This window comes from Gigantopelta aegis, chromosome 12 (genome assembly GCF_016097555.1).
Source record: "Gigantopelta aegis isolate Gae_Host chromosome 12, Gae_host_genome, whole genome shotgun sequence".
Taxonomy (NCBI): domain Eukaryota; kingdom Metazoa; phylum Mollusca; class Gastropoda; order Neomphalida; family Peltospiridae; genus Gigantopelta; species Gigantopelta aegis.
Window position 1 is genome coordinate 7,639,276 of NC_054710.1, and position 21,885 is coordinate 7,661,160.

Below are 21,885 nucleotides of genomic sequence, written 5' to 3' on the forward strand. Positions count from 1 at the left end.
AGAGAGAGAGAGAGAGAGAGAGAGAGAGAGAGAGAGAGAGAGAGAGAGAGACAGACAGACAGACAGATAGAGACAGAGAGAGAGAGAGAGAGAGAGAGAGAGAGAGAGAGAGAGAGAGAGAGAGAGAGAGAGAGAGAGACAGACAGACAGACAGACAGACAGACAGGACAGAGATGAAACCTATAGTCCCCTCTGGTTGGATTGGTAGGGGACTAGTATTTTCCACTAACCTTGTATTGGGCTTCCTCCGTTGCTGCCAGACAACCAGTTCACTTGAATGGTGGACATGGTCGTCAAGGCCAGGTAGAGTCTGGGAGGTTGAGGCGGCGCTGTAACAGGAAGAACAATAATGGTGAATCTGTTATAATTACAAAACTTCCACTGTTATACCATTTAGTTTATTAATCCTTCAATAAACCTCAGAAATAGAGATTATTATACGAGCTTGTGTGTCGTATTGATTTTATGAAACAAGTGTCAGGATTTTTGTACTGCCCGAGCGAGAGCGAGAGTAATACATGAATCCTGATACAAGTTTCGTAAAGTCTGTACGACTCACACGCAAGTGTAATAATTTCTTTATTATCCATACTATTATTGTTGTTTTCTTTATGAATAACAAGACCCAATGCAAAATGTTTCAAACACAACTAGAAGGTGACGACGAAATGATGTCTTATTTCAAATGCACAGTCTGAGCTAGGACTGGAGAAGCAACGTCATGTTACGACGTCACTTCCCAAAATTATGTCATTACACTTGTTATTACACATGTGCTTCATATGATTATTATTAACTTGGTTATGTTGAACCATATGGATAATAAAATGAAGTCATTACCCCAGATGGGACGTCATATTTCGTAAAACAGGTCATGAAAAGTAGGTTAGGATGGTGGGGGAGGTAAAGGGGCAGAGAGAGGCTAATCTGTGGCTAGCGAAGTTTCTGAGGTGTTGAGACATGCCTCCCTGGGAAAAATATTGGAAAAAAGAGAACATTTGCTTCAAGGTAGTACTAAACCAAATAACTTCCGGCTGGGTCAAAGTGCGAAGTGCACCGAACTTTTGATAGAGAAGTGAACACCACAAGTCCTGTGATTGGTTATAAATGTGAGTGTGTTGGTTGTAAAAAATAATAGTTTCATCTGGGTAAAAAAAAATTACAATTTTATTTCATCTAGTACCAATGTGTCAAGTAGCCTTGTGCTTGAAACATGTATGGGGTACCTGTAAAAAAAAGTACTCGAATTTTGTGCGAAACTAGGGTAGTCATAGACGCTACCCGTTATCTCAGAAACGAGCAGCTTGACCCCCATTTTTTTCTGATTCATTTTAAGTGTAAGGGGTGGTAGTATTTATATCCGTGGCGTTTATGTCGGTTGATACATTGCAGGTAGGAGTTTTAGCCACATATGTTACTATTGTTGTCTATGGGATTTGATTTGGTAGTATACACCCTCAAGTGCCGAAAGTGACCCTCTGCACATGCTCCTGTGTTTGTAATTACATAAGAACTGTTTGTCGTATTTTAATGAATTTATCAGGGGTCTTGCTACATGTCATAAGCAATGGCAGGCCCGCCATCTCTTAAGACTAATTTCCAATACGCCCGCCATCCATTGGCAGCGATAGTAATATCCGCCATCCGTTTATTTAGGCCCCATCCAAAATCACAAGTCATGCCATCGTCTTGAACTACCAGAGTAATCAGGTTCATCGTCGTTTACAAGACATTTTCGAAGTACTTGTACCCTGCTAATCTTAGGCAGCTTTACTGATTCCCTCCATCCCTTTCCTGAATACTGGAGAGGCCACCGTATATCAATGTACAACTGTACCAAAATGCATACAACTGTGTAGCGTAGTGAAGTTAAAATCCTGAGAAACTGATTTATGTATTATGTGTAGTTTTAACTAAATAAGTTGTGCTGTTTGTAATTGTAAGAATTGTTTGTAATTTTGTTGTGAATTTATCAATGTATAACAGTCACCAATTTAACATAAAAATAGCTTCGCTATGCTACATGATTTTATACTAAATTGGTGACTGTTTTACATCGATAAATTCACAACAAAATGACAAACAATTCTTATAATTACAAGCAAACTCATATAAAGTCACTTTTGTATAGCTACCATCTGAACCACCTATACTGATGGAAAGAAATAAGGGAATACATCAAATTGTAGACCAAATTTAATTCACTACTAGCGTAGTAATGTCTGTATTTCATACCAAGTTCTAATGTGGGATTGAATGTCTGTAGTGTTGAATGTGCTGCCTATATGTTCCCAGTCAATTTCTGACAATACCATTGATTTTTGATGCAGTCATTATTTCTGGTTGCTATCTGTATGATCCTTTATTTCTTTCCATCAGTATATATGGATAACAATGGTGAATCTTTTATAAAGTCACTTTTATATAGCTACCATCTGAACCATGCATCTATAAGGATAGCAATAGCGGATATTTTATAAAGTCACTTTTGTATGGCTACCATCTGAACCATCTTTAAGGATAACAATGGTGAATATTTTATCAAGTCACTTTTGTATGGCTACCATCTGAACCATCTATATGAATAACAATGGTTTATGTAAATAAATGCTGTCGCTGCTGAATATTCAGAGATTAAAGATTTTGCATGTGAACACATCCCTCGTGTTAATTTATCCCATAGCTGTTTAATGGAACTGAGGTCTGGTGATACTGCTGGCCAAAGCATTAACATCCAAGTGGTTTTCATTCCGAGAGTCAATGCACACCTTGGCAAACTGCAGACATGTGTTACTGAGTTGAAATGTCCTCTGTGGATGTTGTGCAATATTGAATGAACAACAGTCGTTCCCGGATGTTGTTTGCTCTGTCAGTTTCTTTCTTACAGTTTTGGCACTGAAATGCATCTTAAATGTATGCGCAGTACTGGTGGATGGCTGAAACCAGTTTCAAGGGGTTGTGATTTGGATATAACAATTCTTAGCAAGTGCAAAGATGGACATTGGTGGATCCTGTAACATTTAATAGTTGATTGACAAGTCAATCATGTACTTTACACCAAATTGTCTGGCAACATCAGTGATACTGAACACCTGGGCCCGCATGCTTATAAAACATTTCGAGTCCAGACTCAATCTCTAATGATGTCACACACATACACTTTGTATGGCGTTGTCATGACATTAGTGTCTTGGACTTATTACAGTCTCGAGTCTAGACTCTAAAAGTTTAAAAAGCACCTGGGCCCATGCTTATAAAACTTAGTCCAGACTCAATCTCTAATGACGTCACACTCATACAATTTGTATGGCGTTGCCATGACGTTCACGTCTCAGACTCCATTAGAGTCTCGAGTCTAGACTCTAAAAAGTTTTATAAGCACCCGGCCTGATTGAAGCATTCCAATGTCTCTCTCATGGTCAATTCAGGTCAAGTGTGGTCAAAAGGAATGTTATCTGTCGTTTCTTAAACACTGAGAATTCAGGGAAAACCTAGACCCATACACGCAGGGAAACATCGGTATGTGGAAATCATGCATTTGTATTGTCTATGAGCCTGTGACCTCACCAACGGCATTCCAACACAGCATGCACATGCAATGTGTTGTATCAGGGCACATGCAATATGTGTCATATTTGGGTATATGCAATATGTGTCGTATAAGGGTATATGCAATATGTGAGGGCTCGAAACTTGCCAAAAAATATGGTGGGCCCAAAAATAATGGATTTAGGCAAATTATTGTAAGTGAACCACAAACCATGAGCAAGATTTTAATGTGGAATAAATAGATGCAATACAAATATTAACATGGCTCATATGTTATAGATCTAAAGTAGATCGCTCAAATAATAGTATTATTTGAACGACTAATGCCATTATTTTTTTAATATTCAGCTCGCCCAAACAGGACATTGATCGCACTTGGCAACCTGGCCACAGGCCATTTCGAGCCCTGATATGTGTCGTATTGGGGTATATGCAATATGTGTTGTATCGAGATATATGCAATATGTGTTGTATCGGGGTATATGCAATATGTGTCGTATCGTGGAATATGCAATATGTGTTGTATCGGGGTATATGCAATATGCGTTGTATCGTGGTATATGCAATATGTGTCATATCGGGGTACATGCAATATGTGTCATATAGGGGTATATGCAATATGTGTTGTATCGGGGTATATGCAATATGTGTTGTATCAGGGCACATGCAAATTTGTCGTATCAGAGCACATATGCACTGTGAGATATTCCAGGGCAAATAGCTTCAACAATATGTAGAAATAAATTTATCTAACTTGTGGAATATATTAAATATATCTAAACCTCAACTCTTGGTTAGTCCAAAGAATTCAGTTGGTCAAACAAAAACTGCAGTCAATTACACAATGTCCATTTTTTTTTTTTTTAAACCCAACAACAAAAAAAACATAAAAAAGAACACCCCCCCCAAAAAAAAAACCCACACACACAAAAAACAACCCAAGAAAAAAAACAACAACATATAAATATAAATGACACAAACACACATATTACAGGGAAATAACATAAAACATGAAGTAAAAAATTGGAACTAGCATATAAAAACGTTTCAGATACCACGAATTAAAAAAAGAAACTGAAACTGCACATCAACAACATTACGTTATATTCAAATAACCAAGTGCATGATGCTATGTTTTAGAAGTGAAAATTAAAAACACCTAAATACAAGTGGAGATGGGTTTGACAACGGTCACACACACTACTTACATCCTTGATGGTCACCAACTAAAAAGCATAAGAAAATAAAAATCTCAGTTAGTAAAAACATTACACCATTATTTTTACTAATACAGGCATCGAAATAAGTCGAAAACGGTTGTTCAGGTTACCGGGAGGTTACCACATGTAAGAAAAGTCGAGAAGGGTGTTTTGTTCTCGATATAAATTTCAACGGTAGTTTCGTTTCCAAACGTAAACCAGGCAATGCATTCCTGACTTCTGCGTATAATTTTTTCGTAAGGAACTGCATCGATGTTCGTGCGCACTTGTGCATTTGCAAGCAATTAACAGTCATTCTGCGTTCAAGCAGAGTCCACTAGATAAGTTTACTTCCGCGTTTTGTTTTTTCATACGAAATTGCACCAATATTCAGCAATCCGCGTTTAAGCAGCGCCCACCAAATAAATTCACGTCTGGATTTCGTTCCTCGTACCGATGTTCACGTGCACCGATACAATTTCAGAACGTCCACGTTAAAAGTAGTAGCAACAGGAATTCAATTCTAACTTTCATATAGTTGTGGTAACCTATAGGTCACCAGGCTATATTTTGTGGTAACCTGTAAATGGGTTACCAAACACAATGCTTATTTCGATGCCTGCACCATTATTTTTACTAATAAATATATGGAGTATGTTCTATTATAGCACAATTAAAGAAAGAAAGAAATGTTTTATTTAATGACACACTCAACACATTTTATTTACGGTTATATGGCGTCAGACATATGGTTAAGGACCATACAGAGTTTGAGAAGAAACCTGCTGTCACCACTACATGGGCTACTCTTTCCGATTAGCAGCAAGGGATCTTTTATTTGCGCTTCCCACAGGCAGGATAGCACAAACCAGTTATGGATCACTGGTCGGTGCAAGTGGTTTACACCTACCCATTGAGCCTTGCGGAGCACTCACTCAGGGTTTGGAGTCGGTATCTGGATTAAAAATCCCATGCATCGACTGGGATCCGAACCCAGTACCTACCAGCCTCAAAGCTGCAACTGCCAAATTTCACTTACTTGTTTTACATTTAGGTGCAATACATATCACCAAATTAATAAATTACCTTGGACATTTAAAAAAAAAAAAAAGTAATTGTATTGTGCTGCTACTGGAGGTAAACAGTAGTTTTTTTATGAAAAAAATATAAAAAATAGACGCACATAGAAAACCTTCATCATTTATCCACTGGAGTCAGTCCACCAACCTCTAGTCTCAAACTGTATGTGATGTAGTCAGAACCGTCACTATAAACACTGTGATTTGCTCACCTTGTACTCGTAGTATGTATGTGATGTCGTCAGAACCGTGTCTATAAACACTGCGATTCGCTTACCTTGTACTCGCAGTATGTATGTGATGTCATCAGAACCGTCACTATAAACACTGTGATTCGTTCACCTTGCACTTGCAGTATGTATGTGATGTCGTCAGAACCGTCACTATAAACACTGCGATTTGCTCACCTTGTACTCGCAGTATGTATTATGTGATGTCGTCAGAACCGTCACTATAAACACTGTGATTTGCTCACCTTGTACTCGCAGTATGTATGTGATGTCGTCAGAACCGTGGCCATTCTCTGCGTGACACGTGTAGTTGGCGGCATCAGACCCAGCGACGCCGTTGATGTACAGAGACCCATTCTCCATAATGCTCATCCGATCAGACGACCTCACCACAGAGGTTCTAAGAAAGAAAGAAATGTTTTATTTAACGATGCACTCAACACATTGTATTTACGGTTATATAGGTTCTAAGAAAACAAAATAACTATTAGTTATAGATCTCAGGTGCAGATCCAGGGTGATGGAACTGGACAGGGGGTGTGGGGGTACCATCAAGAACATCAAAGTGCCACAAAGATCCACAAAGGTCTCTTAGGCTCTGCTAGACATCAAAGCATCCTCTTTGCAAGTCTTTTAGCACTGCACTGCGAGATCGCAAAGTTGCGAACATTTTGTGAATTAGGCCCCAGGGCTGAATTTACAAAGCCTGTTCATACAGATGCCGTAGCTAGCAGGAGGGGGCAAGGGGGACAGTTGCCCCCCAAAAAACAAATGAGTGGTTATTGAAATTGACGTCTTAAGTACATAACCTCCCTAAAATGGCTGCAAAATGATATTTCAGAACCTCTAGATTTAAAATTTATGGGACGGCATCCCGGGACCCCCTAGTGTCTTGCGCCTTCCATGCTCGTCTGTTCCAAGAATTCATCTGCCCCCACCCGCCCCCAAAATCCTAGCTATGGCCTCGTGAATGAATGTTGTAAAACCCTCGCCAAAGGCTCAGATAATTTGTAATTCCTTGTAGCTCAAACATGCTGAAAGGGTCATAATAGATAAACAATAATAAAATGCACATATTTTTCAGTCTGCGCAACCCTGACGATGATACTTAAAAAGTATGTACCTCATTTTCCATTGAACTGTAGGTTGTGGCTGTCCGACAGCAATGCACTGCAGTGTTACTAGCTGGTGCCAGGCAACAGTGAGAACACCGGGGAAACTTGCTATCTGGGCTGGGGCTGAAATAATAATACATTTTGAAGTGTTACTGGCTGGTGCCAAGCAATGGTGAGAACACCGGGGAAACTTGCTATCTGGGCTGGGGCTGAAATAATAATACATTTTGAAGTGTTACTGGCTGGTGCCAAGCAACGGTGAGAACACCGGGGAAACTTGCTATCTGGGCTGGGGCTGAAATAATAATACATTTTGAAGTGTTACTGGCTGGTGCCAAGCAACGGTGAGAACACCGGGGAAACTTGCTATCTGGGCTGGGGCTGAAATAATAATACATTTTGAAGTGTTACTGGCTGGTGCCAAGCAACGGTGAGAACACCGGGGAAACTTGCTATCTGGGCTGGGGCTGAAATAATAATACATTTTGAAGTGTTACTGGCTGGTGCCAAGCAACGGTGAGAACACCGGGGAAACTTGCTATCTGGGCTGGGGCTGAAATAATAATACATTTTGAAGTGTTACTGGCTGGTGCCAAGCAACGGTGAGAACACCGGGGAAACTGGCTATCTGGGCTGGGGCTGAAATAATAATACATTTTGAAATACATGTCACATACAGCAAATTGTGAAAACTTGCAATCTATTAGTCACAAGAAAACAGGAAGGAAATGTTTTATTTAACGACGCACTCAACACATTTTGTTTACGGTTATATTGCGTCAGACATATGGTTAAGGACCACACAGATATTAAGAGAGGAAATCCGCTGTCGCCACTTCATGGGCTACTCTTTTTGATCAGCAGCAAGGGATCTTTTATATGCACCATCCCACAGACAGGATAGCACATACCACGGCCTTTGATACACCAGCAAGGGATCTTGATATTTTGAAGTGTTACTGGCTGGTGCCAAGCAACGGTGGAAACGGGGCTATACACCAGAAATAATCGTGGTGCAATGTTTGTGACAATAAATAGCCCAAAGGGCCCACCGACGGAGATCGATCCCAGACCAACAGCGCATCGAGCGAGCGAGCGAGCGCTGTGCCACTGAGCTATGTCTCCCCTCCCCCCACTATTAAGAGAAGAAGAAGAAAGTACCATTTTCCAAAGGTTTGGCTACCGCAAGTCCAGTGGCCTCTCCTTCCCCCATCATTGTTTTTGCAGACACACGAAAGCCGTATTCATTTCCTGTTTCGAGATTTGTCAGCAAGTAGCGTTCGGTAGTGGCAGGTAACTCTATCTTTTCTTCTACAATCTGATTAAAAAACAATTAATGAATGAATGTGTAACAACATCCCAGCACCAAAATAGAGATTGGCTATATTGTATAATTTACGTTAAACACAGTGTAAAATAGCTGTGGGAAATGTACAATAAAATACAATACAATACAAATATCAATGTAAGTATATTTTAAAATTTTGTAGACCACAAAAATCAAGGTAAGTACAACTATTTTTTAAATACAAAATCACAGTTAACTCTTATCTTTTCTTCTACAATCTGATTCAAAAACAAATAACTAATCACAGGTAACATCACAATATCTCACAGATATTTCATAATGTAACAACTTGTTGTCTGGCAGTAGAATTAAAACACTACTATTGTGGGGTGGGGTGGAGGGTCGAGGTGGGATGGAGGGTCAGTGATGGTCTGAATCCCCCCTACGAAACGCAAAAAAAAAAAAATATATATCCGTAATATTTTACCCCTGATACCTGCAAAAATCTTGTACACAGTGGAGTTTTCTTGTATTTATGAAAACCACTGAAATTAATGTGCATGGTGCTAGGATAACTGTTGGTTCATAGGTACACCAGAATACATACCTTTTTAACATTCGTATTGTTTCTGAAGTACCAGACTACATACCTCTTTAACATTCGTATTGTTTCTGAAGTACCAGAATACATACCTCTTTAACATTCGTATTGTTTCTGAAGTACCAGACTACATACCTCTTTAACATTCGTATTGTTTCTGAAGTACCAGAATACATACCTCTTTAACATTCGTATTGTTTATGAAGTACCAGAATACATACCTCTATAACATTCGTATTGTTTCTGAAGTACCAGAATACATACCTCTATAACATTCGTATTGTTTCTGAAGTACCAGAATACATACCTCGTTAACATTTGTATTGTTTCTGAAGTACCAGAATACATACCTCGTTGACATTCGTATTGTTTCTGAAGTACCAGAATACATACCTCGTTGACATTCGTATTGTTTCTGAAGTACCAGAATACATACCTCGTTAACATTTGTATTGTTTCTGAAGTACCAGAATACATACCTCGTTAACATTCGTATTGTTTCTGAAGTACCAGAATACATACCTCTATAACATTCGTATTGTTTCTGAAGTACCAGAATACATACCTCGTTAACATTCGTATTGTTTCTGAAGTACCAGAATACATACCTCGTTAACATTCGTATTGTTTCTGAAGTACCAGAATACATACCTCTTTGACATTTGTATTGTTTCTGAAGTACAAGTTGTACTGAGTTAGCAAGCCATTTTTTCGAACTGGTGGTTGCCAGGCAACAAAGATGCTGGTACCATTAACTGGAAGTGACTTAATGTCTGCTGGAGCTTCTGGTTCTAAAGAAAAAAGAAACAGAAGAAAATTAATCCATGTTTATTTATTATGTTAGACAAACCCAAATCCCCTTGTATGCAAACACATGCTTCTAGGAGTTTGCTATTTGCTATTATTATCCACATGGTTCAACATAACAGAGTTAATAATAATCATACGAAGCACACGTGTAATAAAAGTGTGATGACGTAATTTTGGGAAGCGACGTCATAACAGACTGTGCATGTAAAATATGACGTCATTTCGTCGTCTCCTAGTTGTAGCTGAAACATTTTGAGTTGGGTCTTGCTATTCATAAAGAAAACAACAAGAACAATGTGGATAATAAAGAAATTATTACACTCGCGTGTGAGCCGTACTGATTTTATGAAACTCGTGTCAGGATTCATGTATTACCTTCGTTCTCGCTCGGGCAAGACAAAAATCCTGACATTTGTTTCGTAAAATCAGTACGACGTTAAACCAGTTACTAAGTAATCATCGCCTATCAAACATTTGGTAATTCTGACATATAGTCTTACAGAGGAAACCTGCTACATTTTTTCCATTAGTAGCAAGGGATCTTTCATAGGCATCATCCCACAGACAGGATAGCACATACCACAGCCTTTGATATTCCAGTAGTGGTGCACTGGATGGGACAAGAAATAACCCAGTGAGCCCACAACAGGATTCTGAACCGACTGTGCATCAAGCGATTGCTTTACCACTGGGCTACGTCCTACCCACTTCCTCAAGAAAGAATGTGATTGCTATTTGATAGTATTTTATATTGATGCAACAGTTGTAACTTAAGTATGAATGGCTTTGCACTTATGCGATATATAGAGGATAATAAACGAGTTTCCAGTTTTTATCAAATTTATGTCTCGAGTGAAATAATTTTCAGTTGTCACGAGCTTTAGCGAGTGACAAATGAAAATTATTTTTATGAGGGACATAAATTTGATAATATCTGGTACCGAGTTTATTATTCTATTTATTACCTGAGCTATTTTTTCTCTAAAAACCTTTATTTTCGACACACATGTACGTACATGTATAGAAATGATATAAACCACTTTATGCACTGTTCTGAGTATTGCTATAACTTTGTAATTTAATCACGTTCATAGATAATTTTTAAAAACAAAAGTTCTCCTTATTCTGGTAAAACATCTATAATGAATTGCATTAAAATGACATTTTGTTATAAATTTAACACCAAAAACAGACAGCCATAAATGCAAACGCTTAAAACTACATGACGTCATTGTGTGCGTTTGCCAAATTGTGATGACGCCATATTTAGTACCGACAATTAAGGTCACTAGTTTGTAAGCCTCAAATCATCCAATAGTATTGTTTGTTAGACCAATGCATTTCTCATTTTTCTTTTCCCCGTTATGAGTGCCTGCTGTGGTAATAAATGTAATTTTGAACCTACATTATTCAACCTCAAATTGTAAAAAACCTAACTAATTGAACACTATTTTGATGTGTGTCGATTTAGAGGGCATATTAGTGAGTCTAATTAACAAAATAAAATTTCAGTTATTAAGTGGTACATGTGTTTCATACATGCATGAACGTCAACAATGATCACCTTCAGTTTATAAAGAGAATGTGAAACTCACTGTCTTGTTGTGTCCTCACGTATATGGGTTCACTGCGCACTCCTTCCCCTTTCCTCGTGTAGGCCAGCACCTGAATGCTGTAGTTTGTGTACCTCTCCAGGGATAGCAGGATCGCCTCAAGTTTGGCCGACGTCATGAAGTTAGCATCACTTTCATCTAGACAACAAAAGTAGTAAATACATTAAAGAAAACTGAGGCAATGCTTCACATTTCATTCCAACTTATTTTCGTGCTTATATCCAATTAAGGTTCAAGCACGCTGTCCTGGGCACACACCTCAGCTATCTGGAGCTGTCTGTCCAGGACAGTGGGTTAGTTGTTAGTTGGTTAGTGGTTAGTGAGAGAGAAGAGGGTGTAGTGGTTTTACACCTACCCACTGAGCCCTTAAGAACTCGCTCTTGGGTAGGAGCCGGTACTGGGTTGTGAACCCTGTACCTACCAGCCTGTAGTCCAATGGCTTAACCACTACGCCACCGAGGCCGGTACCGCTTCACAACACCAAGTTTATAGAGCTGTTTTAATTTACACATTTGCCCTTAGGTTAACATAAGTACTATAAATTAGAACAAGCTTTTATCCCCCATGTCATAATATCTGGTGTTATCAGGACCGTAGCTAAAGACGGGAGGGATGGGGGGAAGGAAAAAAATCCAAAAAAAAGTTATAGAAACTTAAAGAAAATTCTATTCTTAACTGTTTAAGGAGTTTTAGACTATTAACTACTCAGTCCCCCATCCCCTCCAAACAAAAAATCCTATCTACGGCCCTGGTCATCACTGTAAGTCAATTAAACATACAGCAGTGCTTTTTCCATCTCTGCTATATTTTATATGTGCTACAACATTGCTGTTTCTACTTCAGGGTCAAAGCATATACAAGGATTCCACAGGTTTCAGGGTCAAAGCATATTCAAGGATTCTGCAGGTTTCAAATGTCTCACTTACCAGTTAGTGCAATGTTATGAACTTGAATAAATAAATAGTCTACGAGCTAACAGGCAATACTGTTTATCTTACACAAGTGAAGTAGCAAGTTGGGTATTCTGTTTATTACCCATTATCAATCTTTATCATTTTATCGAAGATTTTCTAACAAAGATTTGCATGTTGAGAACAAGAGACAGCGTTACGTCATAGCTGTGACGTACGTATCGCTGATGACGTAAGTTAGTTACTGACATACGACTCCCACCATGGAAACTTAAGGTGTCAAAGCCTATCTATAAACACAAAACTTTTATAAGTTGACACCATTTCCACCTGCACTGTTAAAACAGTAATACCTTTATCATACGTTTAATCGTCCCGAAAGTGAGACAACAATAAATTAAAGGGACAGTCCTGAGTTTGCTGCAATTTTTAAGATATTATCGACTAACAGAGATTTTTAATAATTGCAATTATATGTCAAATATATTTTTCTACATAAAATATACTGTATATTAAACGTATTTCTGATTGTTCTAATAATTGTACTAGGCAAATTTCATTTTATTTCGTAAATATATATTTTTTTCGTACGTACAAAATTATTTGAAGACAAAATCAAGTTTGGGCGTCTTACAAATATTAAGATGACCAGAAACACATTAAATATACAGACACTAATATTCTAAAGAAGAAAATATATTTAATGTGTAAGTTTAATCGTAGATGTATTTTATTAGTCGGAAACATCTTACAATGCAGAAAACTCAGGAATGTCCCTTTAAGAACACTTCTGACAAAAGAATGATGCCACACTGTCCGGCTGTTATCAGGCAGAAAAGACAGAAAAACTAAGATTTTATTATATAACATTTAGTGAAATATCTTAAACCATCAGTGAAATAAAAGTGATATCAATCACTCAGTGACGATAACACATTTTAGATAACACTATTTCACTCTAAAATGTGTTATTGTCACTGTAGAAAGTGTTATCTTCACTGTAAGATAGCCGGAACTATTTTGCTGCTGGCATTTTGAAAATAAAGGTAAATTGCCAAAAGATATAATATTATAATAAACAGAAATTTTTCATGAAGTTTGCAATCATATCACACTCGTCGTGCAAGCGCGACTCGTGAGATATGATTGCAAACTTCACGTGATGAGATATAAATGATATTTGACAAACAACATGAAATATCCTCTATATATTTGTAGACTTGAATTTAAGTAAAATGTTAAATATCCAAATAACAAAAGCATTACCACGAGAACGGTGTGAGTTAGAATTACCTTCGTCTAGTCGTACAGGTTTGTAGAGTATCTTGTATCCCTGCAGTATTCCGTGTAAAGTGTAGAGCGGAGGGGGCGACCACGCCACGCGGATACTCTCAGACCCCAGGGTGCTGGCCTGTACACCCTGTGGAGGCTGACTGGGTACTACACACAGAAAGAAAGAAAGAAAGAAATATTTTATTTAACGACACACTCAACATATTTTATTTACAGTTATATGGTGTCAGACATATGGTTAATGACCACACAAATATTGAGAGAGGAAACCCACTGCCGCCACTTCATGGGCTACTCTTTCCGATTAGCAGCAAAGGATCTTTTATATGCACCATCCCACAGACAGGGTTGTACATACCACAGCCTTTGATATACCAGTGTGGTGCACTGGCTGGAATGACTACACACAGAACACAAATACAAGAAATAAATGATTGAATATAATTCAAGAATCGATTTGTTTTCAAAATCTTGATTAGCGACATTTCTAATCAACTGAAAACTGATTAGCAACTACTGTTTAAATGTTTTAAAATTTTGATACATTATCTCTGAAACTCTGACGTGATGCTGAACAAAATATTCCCTGTAAGTATTTTTAACAAGGGTCATAACAAGCTTACAGTTACTGGGGTGGTGGCATGAATGAATGAATGTTTATCGACACTCCAGCACAAAAATACACATTGGCTATTAGGATGGGGGCAGTAAAAAGAATCAGGGCAATACAGTACATAATACAAGCATGTTCTACAGCTAAGCAAAAAGGCACACTTAAACTACAAAACTCACCTTTTTATATTGGTAGAACCAGAAAAAACGATCACCCAATCGATCTAGCCCTCCGAAGGGCTAAAGCTAGGGGAAACTATGAAAGACCAACCACAACAGCCCACAATAGGCAAGGTTCCAAAGGAGATACAATTTGGCCAGCTACATCAAAATCACTCAGATAGAAGAAGGACGGAAATGTTTTATTTAATGACGCCCTCAACACATTTTTTATTTACGGTTATATGGCGTCGTACATATGGTTACGAACGACATATTAATTGAAAGAGGAAACCCGCTGTCACCACTTCATGGATGACTCTTTTCGATTAGCAGCAAGGGATGTTTTATATGCACCATCCCATAGACAAGAGAGCACATACCACAGTCGTGGTGCACTGGCCAGAGCGAGAAATAGCCCAATGGGCCCACTGACGGGGATCGATCTGAAACTGACTGCGCATCAAGCGAGAGCTTTACCACTGGGCTACATCCCACCCTCACTCAGACAGCTTCTTACGTTTACTTTCGATGAACCATTCCTAAAACCCCAAAACATTTGCAAACTTCGCCAGTTCACACAGTTTGTGGATGATTGTTTTGGTTCATACCCCGATGTATGTAAAAGAAATATCACACAATCCTTAATTGCATCAACTTTGAGAAGCAGTTACGTACCATCCTCCAATGTGAAGACTTGAATATTTTCCGACTGCGGACCGATTCCTTTAGCGTTGTAAGCCTTGATATGTAGAGTGTACTCAGTAAACTTCTTCAACTTCTGGACCGTGTACTCCGTGACAAAACTGTCATCCTTCGCCATTCTCGTAATGTACAGGAAGTGACCCGGGCTGCTCGTCTCCCGGTAACCAATGTAGTAACCGAGAGTCTTTCCATTCCGGAAACCAAGAGCAGGAGGCTGAAAATGTAAAAAAAAATGTAAATAAGAAAATGTAAACTGTTGAAACGTAACAATAGCAATAATGACAGGAGTAATTACAAGGATATATGACACTCAGCTTTAAGATTTTTGGTTGGGTTTGTTTAACGACACCACTAGAGCACATTGATTTATTAATCATCAGCTATTGGATGTCAAACATTTGGTAATTTTGACATATAGTCTTAGAAAGGAAACCAGCTAAAACTTTCCATTAGTAGCAAGGGATCTTTTATATGCACCATCCCACAGACAGGATAGCACATACCACAGCCTTATGATGTACCAGTTGTGATACACTGGCTGGGACGAGAAATAGCCCAATGGGCCCATCGACAGAGATCGATCCCAACGCGACCATGCATAAAGTGAGCACTTTATCAATGGGTTACGTCCGGCCCCCAGATAGAAGTATATAAACACCACAATCACGATACAAAATATTTGGCAAATATCTACTTTAATTACGTTAGTTTATGTATAAGTACATGTATATTAAAAACATTTATTCCTTTCTTTTTTTTTTTTTTTTTTTTACAACACTTGAGGTATTGATAACACCATGTGGGACTGTTTGGCAATTTTATTTTCCCCACCCTAGCTTGCCACCCATTGAAAAATAAAAAGTGAAATTGTAATAATCATGGTGATAACATACCAGCCATGTGACTTTCAAGGACTGTGAACCAATGGCCTTAACCTCAACTTCTGTTGGTGGACCAGATGGAGCTGAAAAGAGGGAAGGAAATGTTTTATTTAATGACGCACTCAACACATTTTATTTACGGTTATATGGCGTTGGACATATGGTTAAGGACCACACAAGTATTGAGAGAGGAAACCCGTTGTCGCCGCTTCATGGGCTACTCTTTTCGATTAGCAGCAAGGGATCTTTTATATGCATCATCCCACAGACAGGGTAGTATATACCACTGCCTTTGATATACCAGTTGTGGTGCACTGGCTGGAACGTGAAGTAGCTCAGCACTGACGAGGATCGATCCCAGACCGACCGCACATCGAGCGAATGCTTTACCACTGGGCTACATCCCGCCCCTGAAAAGAAGTCAATCGTGTGTGCATTCTCCATTTCATTTCATTATTGACTATGACATATGCACATTAACACTAGAGCTGGGTGGGTGGCATTGCAATTTCAGGTTCGTTATTGGTATCAGTATTTTTAAGGTGATTTACCTCGGTATCGATACAGTATTCGGTACTGACACAATACCGATACCGATACCAATACCGATATTCTGGTTTAAATAAATGCCTGAGTTAAGGCTCACCCGCTAATTTCATCTCCTTTTTTTTTCCAAGTTCAAGTTTATTTATTGCCTTACTTTTTACAACTCATCAGCATACATAATAAATATATGTCTATATACAATATGTATAGTATAACAGTAGGGAATGATTTTCACATAATATGGTAAATCATCTAAATAAAAGTAAATTCCATACACATGGCCCTCACATCTCTCTTCTTTACAGCTATTTTGCATTCGTCAGATATATTGTTAGTGCTTTACTAAATGACATGAAACATTTTTCAATACTGAAATTTTGGTATTTTGATATTTGCTCTGGTATGGTAAATCGGTACTGACATAATACCGATACCGAATGGTATATACGGTATATCGCCCAGCTCTAATTTATACTTTCTTCTATGATGGCCACATTCAGTGTACAGTGGAAAAGGAAGGAAGGAAATGTTTTATTTAATGACGCACTCAACACATTTTATTTACGGTTATATGGCGTAGACATAGACAGGACAGTACATACAACGACCTTTGATGTACCAGTCGTGGTGCATTGGCTGGACAGTGGAAAAGATTAACAAAGCTAGGTGACACCTCCTAAAATTGTTGGTAGGTCCATTATGGCAAACAAATCAGGGATTTAGATCTCACGAATTTGGACACAATTAATGGGGAATTTTGTTTTTTCTGATGGCAGGAAGGACATTTTACTTCAGTTCCATCATTAACAGCTGCTTGAGAGTTGTCAATATTCAAAAATGCATTAAAAGATATTTTTATGTAATGTACATGTAAACTTAAAGGCATTCTGTCACGGATTTAAGGACCTTGTTTCTCCAAAAGTGGATAATAAATGAAAATCACATCAATGTTTGGAAATGAAATCTGTCTATTGAATCACCTTAATTAAACCATGATTAAGTGAAATCCATGTCAATCCTCTTGGCAATATTAATTTTCAAATTATGGACCATTGCCATAATTCGTTTTTTTCTTCTTTTTTTTAACAAAATATCATTAATAAGTGGAATATGACGGTTATGTAGACTGTTGTATAAAGTACATTTACGGACAAATCAAATATGTATTTTTCACGTAATACTTTGTTAGGCCATTTAATAGGTCAGTGGTCTGTGACAATATACCTATAAAATTTTAGTGGTTTGGAGGTGAAATATTTTGAGGTCAGCATGTTTATACTGTCACAGACCACAGACCTATTAAATGGCCTAACAAAATATTACGTTAAACGTATGTATTTGATTTGTCCCTAAATGTACTTTATTCAACAATCTACATAACCAGCAAACTCCACATATTAATGTTATTTTGTAAAAAAAAAAAAAAAAAAAATTATGGCAATGGTCCATAATTTAAAAATTAATATTGCCAAGATGATTGACATGGATTTCACTCCATCATGGTTTTGTTAAGGTAAGTCAATAGTCAGATTTGGTTTCCAAACATCGATGTAATTTTCATTTCTTATCTACTTTTGGAGAAATAAGATCCTTAAATCCGTGGCAGAATGTCTTTAATATGGACGTGATTATTTTGGGCATATGGATTTTAAGCACAGTGTTTATTGCCTCGATAAAGTGAATTAACTTGGTAATTAACTGACAGGCCGATTATAGTAAGAGGTGACTGTGTAACACAAACCTTCTTCCTCTGTGGTGGCGTTCACACTGATGCTCGGTTTGCTGTAGCCAATAGAATTGTTGGCCAGAATTCGAATGTTGTAGGTGAAAGATGGATGGAGGCCAACCAAGGTCATAGATGTTTCCTTCGCCGACACAGACACACTGTCCAAAACCCCCTGCCATACATCTGGAAATGAACACAACAACATTATAAAGTTTGTTAAAGTTAGTTTTGTGTAACATCACCACTAGAGTACATTGATTTATTAATCATCAGCTTGGAAAGAAATGTTTTACATGTATTTAATGATGCACTCAATATATTTTATTTACAGTTATATGGCGTCAGACATATGGTTAAGGACCACACAGATATTGAAGAAGGACCCACCGACAGGGATCGATCCCAAACGGACCGCGCATCAAGCTACGTCTAGCCCCATCAGCTATTGGATGTGACACATTTTGTAATCTTGACATATAGTGTTAGATAAAATCTGTTACATTTTTCCATTAGTATCAAGGGATCTTTTATATGCACCATCCCAGACAGGACAGCACATACCACAGCCTTTGATTTTTAACAGTTGTGGTGCACTGTCTGGAATGTGATATAGCCCTGTGGACCCACTGCCGGGGATCGATTCTAGATCGACCTCGCATCAAGCGAGTGCCTTACCACTGGGCTACATCCTGCCCCTGGCAAACATCTAAAATGAACACAACATTAAAATTAAACAGGAAGTAAATCTCAGTGATATTTGATCTCTTTCTAATTCAACAAACTAAAGATGGTTATACTAACTCCTTTAAGTCTATTTCATTATTTTACAAATACATTACTGACATTAAAATTAAACAGGAAGTAAATCTCAGTGATATTTGATCTCTTTCTAATTCAACAAACTAAAGATGGTTATACTAACTCCTTTAAGTCTATTTCATTATTTTACAAATACATTACTGACATTAAAATTAAACAGGAAGTAAATCTCAGTGATATTTGATCTCTTTCTAATTCAACAAACTAAAGATGGTTATACTAACTCCTTTAAGTCTATTTCATTATTTTACAAATACATTACTGAGAAAACAAAAAGGGATGGATGGAAGGATTGATAGATGGAAGGATGGATGAATGAATGATACATGGATAAATAGATAAATGGATGGATAGATGGATGGATGGATGGACGGATGGACGGACGGACGGACGGATGGATGGATAAATGGATAGGTGGATAAATGGAAAGATGGACAGGCAAATAGACATATAAATGGATAAAAGAACTGATGAATGTATGTATATGAAAAGAAATTTGGATAGATGGCCCGTAGCAAATGGCGGGTTGGTGGGGGCTGGTCAATCATCCCCTTACCAGAGAATTTTTTTTTTCAATATGTGTCAACGCAAAAATGCCTCACCATAAACCTAAACGACACCCCCCTCTCAAATTCCTGGCTACGGGCCTGGATCGATGTATGGATGGATGAAGATAGAGAATGATGGATAGATATCAGAACCAAAGAATGGATCAATGAATATATACAGATGTAGCTACATGTATACTGTTTGATGGACAAAGAAGTAAGTAGGTATGTTAAATAAATATATATTATGGATTGATGTATATCTACCATCCATAGAATAGATATATAAGAAGCTGACAGCAACTAAGCATTATTTAATTTTATTTAATTAATTCAAGTCAAGTACAGTAAGACCTTGTTACAACGACCACGTTCGTCGCTGGGTTACTTTGTCGTTATAGCGAAACTGCCGTTATAAAAAAATATTTTGATTAACGACACCACTAGAGCACACTGATTTATGAACCATTGGCTATTGGGTGTTAAACATTTGGTAATTTTGACAAATACTACATAAACGGATGCACGTTTGTTCTTAATTTATTCTGTTGGTGTCGGAATGTGTGAATTCCGGTGTAATGAACAGAATGACATTGATGTACATTTGTTCCCGACAATTTGTGGTCAGATGGTGTAAATGTCATACAAATGTAGTAACGATGGTCATTGTAATGAGGTCTGACTGTACTTAAAATAATCATGATGGCTTAAAAGATAAAACAAACCTGAGTGATTTTTATACTGTATGATATACAGAGCGATTGGGCTGTTTCCATCGTACGGTTTCTGCCACGAGAGAGACACACTGCGGCTCGTTACATTGGTTATGCGTACAGTCATCGGAGGTTCAGGAGGCTCTGAAATGTTTAAATAAAACACAAAATAAATATAAGAATAAAAGCCTGATGCTTTCGAATAGAAGTATCGGGTTTCTTCTTGTAGCATTTGTACTAGTCAACATCATGTAAGTTTAATAATCATAAGTGAACTAAAACGTGATCCAACTAAAGGTATGTATATGGCATCAAAATTAGGATACTGTGTGTATTTTAGACACAGTACTTACCGACACCTTGGTCAGCGAAATTATTTAGATAAAAAAAGACCCCTATTGCTATTTTTTTCATGGTAAATTCCTCACTTGTAACAGGAGTACATCTATAACTATATCATACATAAACTAAGTACGTCATGGGGTATATACATTATACTGTTGGGCGTGTTTATGCAACAGACTGGAACAGCTAGAGGGTGTGTAGTAACAGCAGTGTGCCGTCACATCCATGACGTTACTTAATTAATGGCGCATTGTACTGTCACGTCCATGACGTTATTTAATTAATGGCACATTGTGCCGTCACGTCCATGACGTTATTTAATTAATGGCACATTGTGCCGTCACGTCCATGATGTTATTTAATTAATGGCACATTGTGCCGTAATGTCCATGATGTTATTTAATTAACGGTACATTGTGCCGTCATGTCCATGATGTTATTTAATTAACGGCACATTGTGCCGTCACGTCCATGATGTTATTTAATTAATGGCACATTGTGCCGTCACGTCCATGATGTTATTTAATTAACGGTACATTGTGCTGTCATGTCCATGACGTTATTTAATTAACGACGCATTGTGCCATCATGTTACGTAAAGGTTAACATTTGCAGTACCGAAAACAATGAGTCGAATGAGCAAGCTGTCATGTCCGAACTTGTTCTTGGCATTGCACACGTAGAATCCGGAGTCGTTTCTCATGGTGGGTCGCAGACTGAGTTGTGAGACTTTACCCCGCGGCGTGTTGTAACTCACCACTCGGGCCCTGAAATCAAACATAGACATAGTAACTTATCACCTTCAAAGTCAGTATCATCAGTTAGTTTCGGTGAATATATCCTTTACAAATCTTCAGCTTTGATTAAATAATAACATTCAACATGTTTTAAAAGAAGTAATTTACAAATAGCAAGAAATCGAACTCATGCCATGGCATGTGCACATCATGTCATCAATATAGTTCATACAAAAACAAAAATGTCTTTTCGATGTTGCAATAACAACTTAAATACAAATACCAGTCAACAAAATACACTGGATGTGTTCAATTGTTATTCTACTACGTTCTAGCATTCACAGAATCAAGATAGATAACTATTGTTTTAATGTTAGTTTTGTGTGTCTTGAATACAATCGAATGA

General features: G+C 37.8%; 1 protein-coding gene across 1 annotated transcript in view; it reads right to left on the reverse strand.

Moving 5' to 3' along the window:
* LOC121386425 (Down syndrome cell adhesion molecule homolog) overlaps positions 1 to 21,885 on the reverse strand; it is a 149,015-nt gene that overhangs the window by 23,746 nt on the left and 103,384 nt on the right. The window contains exons 15-27 of the mRNA XM_041517314.1: positions 21,361 to 21,509; positions 20,410 to 20,541; positions 18,333 to 18,500; positions 16,058 to 16,128; positions 15,138 to 15,378; positions 13,689 to 13,835; positions 11,467 to 11,622; positions 9,713 to 9,852; positions 8,334 to 8,490; positions 7,181 to 7,295; positions 6,303 to 6,457; positions 4,758 to 4,775; positions 231 to 329 (exon numbers count right to left, since the gene is read on the reverse strand). Coding sequence (XP_041373248.1) covers positions 231 to 329; positions 4,758 to 4,775; positions 6,303 to 6,457; positions 7,181 to 7,295; positions 8,334 to 8,490; positions 9,713 to 9,852; positions 11,467 to 11,622; positions 13,689 to 13,835; positions 15,138 to 15,378; positions 16,058 to 16,128; positions 18,333 to 18,500; positions 20,410 to 20,541; positions 21,361 to 21,509 — 1,748 coding nt within the window. The remainder of the gene's footprint in view (positions 1 to 230; positions 330 to 4,757; positions 4,776 to 6,302; positions 6,458 to 7,180; positions 7,296 to 8,333; positions 8,491 to 9,712; positions 9,853 to 11,466; positions 11,623 to 13,688; positions 13,836 to 15,137; positions 15,379 to 16,057; positions 16,129 to 18,332; positions 18,501 to 20,409; positions 20,542 to 21,360; positions 21,510 to 21,885) is intronic.